The sequence below is a fragment of the Anas acuta genome, chromosome 5 (genome assembly GCF_963932015.1).
Source record: "Anas acuta chromosome 5, bAnaAcu1.1, whole genome shotgun sequence".
Lineage (NCBI taxonomy): Eukaryota > Metazoa > Chordata > Aves > Anseriformes > Anatidae > Anas > Anas acuta.
Genome location: NC_088983.1, coordinates 56,115,732 through 56,125,163, shown reverse-complemented (window position 1 = coordinate 56,125,163; position 9,432 = coordinate 56,115,732). Strand labels below are relative to the sequence as shown.

Below are 9,432 nucleotides of genomic sequence, written 5' to 3'. Positions count from 1 at the left end.
AATTTGAAAAGTGAGTCTAAAGGTACCCTGAATCCACAGTATTTGTTCAATGTTTAACAAGCATCTGAGTCAAGTTTAACCCTAAAATTATTTCCTTACAATGTAAGGCTTGAAGGCATGTGAATGCTCACTATTAGAGTGTATATTTTTTCATAACTTTGAGTACTTGTAATAATGAAGCCCAGTCTCCTTGAAAGATATCCAAGTTTATTACTGAAAAATGCAATATTCAAATGTGTATGATACAGTAAGTAGTTGCATTTGTACATGTAAACCTTGATAAAGTAAACAGCATCTCAAAGACAAATTTATGCCAAAAGTGTCTTACAATAGTTAATCAGAACAACAGCTTTTTCCTTAGTGAATTCTTTTAGTTCTGGGGTACATACCGGCTTGTAAAAGTAATCTTAAACACAAAAGAAAATGAAAGAGGACGGAGGAACTTCTAGCTTGTAGTGCATAAAAGTCACTTTCTCTGAGACACTTGGTGGTAATCTTATTCTAAATACTACTTACAAAGTTTGGATTTATGAATAGAAAAAATAGTTGAAGTTATATTCTAATTTCTTACTTAGAAACCAAGTTGTATTTAAATATTACATAAATTTCAAATATATACACATTTTAAGAAATCTTTTATGATCATGATATTGCAAGTTAGCCAGGACTATCAGAGTATAAATGACTGAACTATGTTACGTAGCTAGATTTTACATGAGATTATTTCAAACAACTGAAATTTCAGTGATACTACTCTAGGTAAAAATTAGAGTCAACAGTTTCATCAATTTTTCAGTACAAAATTCTCAATCATCTAAATAGAACATAAAATAAAAAGGTGATCTGATTTTTTTCATTATTAAAAGAAAAACCATCATGTTCTCACTACTTAAAATCTCATTAGCTTTGGACTGCGTTGGGTTTAATCCTAATTTCTTATCTAGTAGCATCTGAAAAACTATTTCATGTCAATAAGAGTGCAAACTACAGGGAACATTTAACATTACAGAGGTTATGGCAAGAAGTTAGAACAAGCCAACAGAACTGACAAAAGATAATTTCCAGTGCAGCGAGGAGGGAATATACCATTAACCATATACCATATAAAACAAAATCCCAGTCCCGCATTAAAAAAGTTCCTGCATAATATGGAACAGCAAAGTGATTTCTCTAGAGTTCTTTGTTGTGCTGTTATATATTTGTGCCGTGGGAACATTGTGCTATCGCAACTATGCCAAAATCATGCCAATACAAATTTCTATTAAATGTGGTTACAAGGTCAAAATTAGAGAAAACTTTCCATACACATCTATTCATTCACATTTAAAAATGCCAGAATTGTGTAGGGTCTTCAGGATGTACATGTGTGTGCAGGGAGGGACAGAAGGACTGAAAAATGCAGTGATTTGAAAAGTGGCAGACGGGACAGATGTGGCAGCACTTTGTGTAACGAGACCGTTGCTTCTTCATGAACATGGTCTGACAAACATGAGACCTTTGCTTCCTCTGATCATCCCCAGCCTCAAAATGCTGGTTGGTTCCATGTCACCCTAACAGGAGGTGGGCTTTGCTGGCAGAAGGTTGTGTACCAACAGATACAGAGAGCTTTTAAAAATGCTACATTTTCTGCCACAGGAATTCAGGTTTGCAAGTCACTCAAACACTTGGAGAAAACGTTACGACATATGTTTTAGTCCAACTAGACATCAGAACTAACAAAATAACTTCATCTTTCTCAGAGGTCTAACTGGCGAACTCTGAATTCTAGTGTCAGCTGTAACACTGAATAAACATTTACGAAAGGTTGCTTTTAGGTTTGGGTTCAGTCTTAACCCCCAGTAATCAATGTTAGCAGTGGTTCACGAGGATTACAAAAAATTAAATGCTTCTGGAGGTACTACTGTAATTTTAAGTGATCATTGGTACATGGATTGTTGTTTTTCCAAAATTATCTGATCTTTCTTTTTGGGTCTCTTCTCCAATATGCAACACTTAATAGAAACTACGATTGATTTTCCATTAACTTTACTGCCTTCACATTTGGCTGTTTGTACAAAGCAAGTTTAATTTACTTAACCATTGCTCAGTGTATACAAAAATCTAGTTTGTAATAGTTCCAATAAAAAATTGTGATGCATTCAAGTTAACTATGTGAGAACAGCTCGATTTTTTTCCTTCTTATGGACAAAGATCATTTTCAGTCAATCAGAATTGTGTGATGCTTCTAAATAGCTTCTAAATAAGGATGTACTAATTTGCCCCTGTACAAACTCAAAGACTAATAAGCCTCATGATGTCACGTGGGACCTCAGAAGTAGTGTCACCAGATTCCATAACTCTATCAGTTTTCTCTGGCAGCACTTGCATTTGGAGTTTGAAGCAGAAACAGCTGTGAAGGAAACTGTAGATGTGTACTACTTATATTAGATTGGTCATCTTAATAAGGTAAGAAAAAAAAATCACTAATTTTTACCTTTCCCCTTATTAACACTCACCCTAAAGCTGTGTTTCCCAAGATGTTTTTCCTCCTGTAGAACTTTTGATGAAGAAAACCTCAGGAAATTAATGAATTGATGCATTAAGGTAAGTACCTATTAACCTACTTCCAACTAGACCCAACAGACATTTTTGAGTTTTCTTTAGATCACTATGGAGCTTAATTGAGATCCTCAGAACATAATTCAAGACTAGTTGCTGTCAGAAAAGGGCATAGCTGATGTGTCTGTTTTGTAGGTCTGAAGATATGTACTTCTAAAAAAACATAAAATAAACCCACAAACCACTTATTGTCCATCATCACACTCTGGAAATTTTAGCCTTGTCATCATTAATATAAACTTAAAAGTTCAGCTAAATTTCCTCTACAAATCCTTAAATATAAAGTGGACTGGAAAGAAAAGATTAAAAAAAAAGCCATTGTGTGGTCTGCTTTGTTTCCAAATATTAGTACTCTGTCAGGATGCCCAATCACTGCATTATCTTTTTGGTAAGGAAATTAGATGACAGCATAAAAAACAGAGAGCCTTTGCTCAAACTGCAGGCAACCTTGCTGGCACTCAGCTGTAAATACTGAGCAGTGAGTGCATCCCTCTCTATGGAGAGGGACGCTGAGCCCTAAGAAGGAACTTCTCATTAGGGAGGCCAGTGAAACAGAATCTTTGTGTGCATTCAAATTCCACGCATTTTTTCTTTTCCTTTTTATTAACCAAAATTCAGATCCCACACATTGGGCACAAATTTAGAATGAGAAGTAAATAGAAACATGTATAATGTATGTGGATTTTTTGCCATTTCTGAAATGAAAATTTATTTTGTCTGAATCAAAACACTGTTTTGGGTTAGGAATTATTAAGACATTTTGGACTAATTCTTTGTATTTAAAAATATCTAGTTGCTCATGCAGTCTCTGTAAGGGCGCATGCATAGAGCAAAGTTGTCATAGATTAGATCAGCAATGATCTAAAGCATTTTTGCACAAATTGAAGTTCTAAAGCTTTGTCAGATTTCACAAATGCAGCTTGCATGCACAGTCTATTCATACTGGTCATTTTTTTGGAAAGACAATACTTAGAATATGAAAAGATCATTCACCATTCATAAAATACATTATTCCTGAGGACAGTGTGTGCCTTATACTTTAGTAAAATAACGTGCAGTCTATGCAAACAGCATACTAAATGAAGTCTAGCAAAAAGTTCTCAGCTTAAGCAAATGGCTAGTAGTGGCAAAACCTTCAGACATTGTTCATGTCCTTCAGAAACAAAGGAACACACACAGTGTTTCTCCAAAATTTCTTGTGCTTTTCCAGTGCATAATCTGCACTATGTCAGATCTACATACTTGCCTTTGATATATTTCTGTACACCAGTGCTGAAAATCATTAAGAATATATATATATTTAAATCCAAAATCATACTCAAATACAAAACGTCTTTCTTTCATATGCACTTGGAAATTCAGTTGGAATTTGCCTAAGTATATTTTCACGTGTGGCAATATCGACATCAGAAACAAGAAAGTATAAAATAATCAATATTTCTGATTTTTGCCAGATTTTATTCTAAATCTTTATACCTTGGGCCAGCCAAGGCATTTTGTTTTTAGAGAAAACATTAAAAAGAGAGCTCATCTGTGACCTTCTGAAGAACTGAAGTATTATCACTACCTGGTACAAAATTGGGACCTGTGACACCTGGTTTATGCTTTCAAGTGGTGCTTGATATTCCACAGTATTAAACAGTGAGAGAATAAATTAACTTAAATAGTAAGAATCTATGAGCGCTGAGGAGAGGGCTGATATTTCTGATAAGGACTCCTGAGGAACTTAGTGTGCAACCCAAAATATGAAGAAAAAACCCAGCCCTTCCAAAATATGGAAAGCTGAGTTCCATCAGCCCATTATCATAGATCTAATGGCTAATATATCTGATTAGATCATACCTTCCAATCTCCTTCCTCCTTTGTGTAATAGTGCAGATACTCCTATAGTTGCCTTGTCTGGTCACAGAGAGCTGGAATTAACCACAGAATTTCATAAATATGGTGAAATGAGTAAAGAACTTAAGGTATGGTCCACTGGCAGATATTACTCATCTACTTTGATGGAGTCTTTGATCTTAAAATTAATTTTATATGGCATTATACAAAAAAAAGAAGTAATTGTTCTAATATATGCAAATGAATATTGGAATCACTTTTTGGCTCAACATGCTATTTTAACAAGTAAAATTTCATGTCTTCTCATATCTGTCAGCAGTGATTTCATTGCAGCTTTATCCCTAAAATAATGTTAAAACTTGCAGCCTTTATAGTTGATGTGCTTTTGCTGGCTCTTTTTTTTTTTTCTCATCCAGTATAAAGAATGATTATTAAAATTGTAGAAGATGAACAGAATGACTGTAACTTGGTTTCCCCACTCCCTTCTCTGCAAGTGAACACTGCCCGCTTTTTTTGATTTTTTAAACTAAGTGCTTATCTATTCCCAAATTATGAAATGTTAATAGACAGTTTCATCACCAAAACGTGACTATGACCATAAACTAAACTACCCCATACTGTATGCACATAAAAAATGAAATTTGATTCTTTATATATGAACATCTACTTTTTAGAGTGATTTTATCCAAAAAGGCTCCCAAAACTATAAGAATGCATACAAATAATAATAGAAAATCTAAAAGTAACCACTGTGTGTGTGTGCTTTTATATACAATCTGTATACATATCTGCCTGCATCTAATTCCCATGCTTTGACTTATTTAGCCCAATAAAAGAAGTGCACATTACTGGAACATTACAATAAGAAGAGCATTGTTATAAGGTGCTCTGCTTCTCCTTCCCTGAACAAGCAAGTCAAAATGTTATACTGTATGTCTGATATATATCTGCATAAGCTTGCATACTATAAATAGTTAATTGTATATTCAGAACAAAGTCATTTGCACTGTATTAGAATATTTCAAGTTAGCATTCTGTGAAGTCATGGAATCACTGCTCAGACAGGCCAAAGAGAACAGTAACACAGTTGGACATCTGCATGCTACATCAGAGCATGGAAATGACAGGTCTTTCATCCTGAATGTGTGTGGAGGTGGCCTTTCTGCACATAAAAGTGGAAAGACAACTCACAGCCATGTCATTTTCAAATACAGCTGCAGTGTGGGCAATGCAATGTGTTCTCTCAGTGCTGCTTTCTCTTTGAATTTAGATTTTTTGGTTTTTGACTAGAAGGATAAATTAATGACACTGATGTGCAAATCTTAAACTGCATAGTATATATTAAGCAGCCATATACCCCTTTTCTAGGGTAGGACCACATCCACGATCTCAACAAGAGACTAGGACAAACCTGACAAAACAGTAAGCCTGAAAGCTCATTTATATCAAGTTATGGCCACAAAGGCAACACTTGTTTTTTTTCTTCAGAGGCATTACAGATGCAGCTGAGCAATCAGAAGCTGTAGTGGATATCATGTAATTTGTTATTGTCATGCCCATACTGTATAAGTTTACAGGCAAATTTTTGTTTTTATTACGCTGTTAGTACCTTCATGAACAGCACGAATGTTCATTGCCTTTTTAAAAATCAGCATCCAAATTTTCAATCCATCTGCACATTCTTGAGTGCCAGTACTTGGTGCTCCCCACAGACTGGTTGCTGATAAGGCTCTTCATTTTCTTCTTTGGAAGCAACTGTTTTCCACTTCCTACCAAAGTCTGCAACTGTACAGCTTAGCAGGAACATATATGCATTGCCAATCTCATACACTGATGATAGACTGACTTCATTTTGAAACTGCACTCTTCAACTTCCAAACAGCGTTTTTGTTGCAGCATGGTATTGACTAAGGCCATTCATGGTGATATTGTTTCCCATTCTTTTTTCTTTCTCTCTGCAAATGCTCTAGTTCAGCCTCATACATCATTTCCTGGACTAAGTATTTCTCTCTCCTCATTCTGTCGCACAAGTCTTTGGGCATGTCTGGAATCAGGTAAGCAATGAAAGACTTGATCCCAAAAACAAGGTGCTGAAAAGAAGAAAGAAAGAAATTGCTTCAAAGATGCATACTCACTTCTAGAACCAAATTTTAGGGCCTAAAAATCAGTAGCAAATCTGTAACAGGGATTTGATTCGTGACTAAAAAGTGAGTCTTTTTTTTAAATCTCTCTCTGGATAATATATATTCACACACACACGTGTGTGTGTGTATAAATAGCCTATCGGAAATGGGAAAATGCTGCAATCTTAACAAAAGTAAAACTAAGGGTATGACTAGTGATTGAAATTAATATGAGACAGCAGGATCTGCTGGTTAGAGTAACAACAGCAAACATTACATACAAGCAGTCCTTGTTAAGAGCTTGTAGTCAAAGTAATTAAGCAGTTCCCCGGACAGTATATCGTACCTTCTTCAAAGTTAGTATACATTTCTAGTTTTATATCAGGGTACAGCCACACATCATTTTCCTGACACACACTTGAACTTGTAATAAATGTGGTTAATGTACACGGAAGTTGCATGTCTGATTTTTCATAAAACATCAATGGTTTTGTTGGGAACTAACATTATTTATTAGATGACTTAAGAAAATATGATTTTGGAGGGACTCTAAAATCTGCACATGCTCTGTCAATTCACTTTGAAGCAGCTGATTGACAACAATTTGGGGGCAAGTGATTTTTTATCCTCTTTCAGCTATAATGAACAAGCAACTAATGATAATGACACTTCCTTTACAGGACTACTATAAAAAATCAACATGAACTTCAAAGAGATGGAAAGGCATTGCTCCTTTCCACAACTAACCTCAAAAACTATAATGAAGGCCAGCCGTGCTGCCAGGACATGCCAGAACTGCAAAGTGAATTCATATGGGGTTGAACTCCATGGTGGGGCTCTGTAATCTCTATACCTGTAAGACAAAAAAAAACTTGTTAAGTTACTCTGTGCTCAAAACCCAGAACATGATGAGGAGCTCTCAAGCTTGTCTCAGAGCTGCCTAAATGACAGAACTTGAATTGAAAGCATACTTCATTCAAAGAAGAGTAGTAGTCTATAACACAGGTATTAGATACAGCTGCTTATAAGATGGTACTGTTTGGTTCCAAAAAGCCAGAGCAAACATTTTTTCTTGTTGTTACACAGCTGACACCTTGGAGTATCAAGTTCAAATGCATTGGCTCTAATTTGGTTCTCATCTTTTCTTATAAGCAGTTGAGATTCTCAAGATAAGTCTTGTATAAACATAGCATGACTGTAGGGCTTACTGAATCCAAGCTAACTCTCACTATAAAGCTAAATAAGAAACATGAAGTAGTACAATTATGCATTGTCATATTTAATCTTCATGCTGAATTTCTTGTATTCATCTTGCATAACTGTGTGTCATATTGGGCTGGGTTACAGACATAACAAAGATTTTATTTGCATATTTTAATTAATAGACCTCAGAGTGCTGAACCAAAATGAAACAAGAATTTTTAGCCTTATTTCATTTGGGAAACTCCCAAATGAAATAATTCATACAGGCCTGTAACACATGGCTTACTGCGGTCCTGGAAAAGCTAAGATTAGAACGTGGGTTTCCAGCATCTTAGCATTGCATCCTGCAACACAGCTTTTGCATCTGATATTTCCCTTTTGAACAAACTTGAACTTGAATACTTTTACAGGCAAAAATTAAACTCTTTTGTCAGTAATTTAATCACTGACTTTCAATTTAATGTCTATAATAATGTCTATGTCTACATTACAGCAGGGGGAGAATCTAAATATACCGGCAGTATCCTGAGTATCCCATTCCAAGTTCACTCAAATCAAATACTGATAAGCTGCTGTTGACATATCCTTTTAAGCATCTGAAAGAAAAAGACATAGCATCAGGATTTTCTTTATAAAGTGGTTTATATAGCATAAATTCTGTATGTAAGCGTATTCACATACTGTGAGCACACTGTTTTATTTGCTTATAAGGACAAAAGCAATTCTAAAATTCTATGTAAAAAGGCCAAGTGTTTTTGGGAAAAATCAAGTAACTTCTGTTTCAGGGATAACACATTTTTAAAAATGTTTTGAGTACTTCTAATTTTTTTGCTTATCTACTAGCAGCTATAAAACAAACCATTTTGCTAGAAACAGCATTCTTCACTATTGTCTCTTAAAAATATTGAACTTACAAAGATGCCTAGAGAGGAAGAGAAGAGAATAATTTCATATCCTTGCATAATCTGCCACTAGTCATGCAACATATACTGAAAAAAATGACAGGTTTTATGAACCAAATCAAAGAACAACAGTAAAGAGAACAGTATATATATACCAAATAGACATTTGGAGGTAACAATTTATTGGTGTTAATGTTATAAAACACTTAAGTATACTGAATTATGACTGCAGGAGTGTAATTTTTACATGTTCCTGGAAAACCTAAGCCATCCTGTCCTACTGAAAATGTATCCTGTAATGTAAAGAAGGGGCTCCTAAAAGGCAAAGAACATTTAAAAAGACAATGTATTTGTTATATTCCCTGATGTTTGCTGTAGTACTTCTAATCACAACAAGAAAAAGAGTAAATAGGATTACACAGTTCTCTATTAAACAGGTAGCCATCATTACAGAGAGAAGCCAATGAGGTGAGGTGGTCTGCTGTATCTTATTCTCACCAACAACGATAAGCTGGTGGGAAATGTGAAACTTAAGGGCAGCCTTGGCTGCAGTGATCATGAAACGGTGGCCTGAGATAACTGGTTAGTATTCAAAGAACACGTCCTTCAAACTCAGAGACATTAGTAAGTGTCTGGAGAGAAGTTTAGGAAACCAGCCTGGTTGTACTAAAAAGGAAAGGTACCTTGCTTGAGGTCAAGAAGCATGATATAAGGAACTGTTCTAAAGAATGTCAAGGCCAATCTTTCTGGACCTTGGCAGAAAGTAT

At 35.2% G+C, this 9,432-nt stretch overlaps 1 protein-coding gene across 10 annotated transcripts in view; it reads right to left on the bottom strand.

Moving 5' to 3' along the window:
* Positions 1-190: 190 nt before the first annotated feature.
* The window catches only part of ANO3 (anoctamin 3), a 237,433-nt gene continuing 228,191 nt past the window's right edge, over positions 191-9,432 (bottom strand). For all 10 annotated transcript variants that reach the window (XM_068684984.1, XM_068684987.1, XM_068684991.1 and 7 more), the window contains 3 exons: positions 8,279-8,359; positions 7,308-7,413; positions 191-6,527 (listed from right to left, as the gene is read on the bottom strand). In XM_068684984.1, coding sequence (XP_068541085.1) covers positions 6,345-6,527; positions 7,308-7,413; positions 8,279-8,359 — 370 coding nt within the window. In that variant the 3' untranslated portion in view covers positions 191-6,344. The remainder of the gene's footprint in view (positions 6,528-7,307; positions 7,414-8,278; positions 8,360-9,432) is intronic.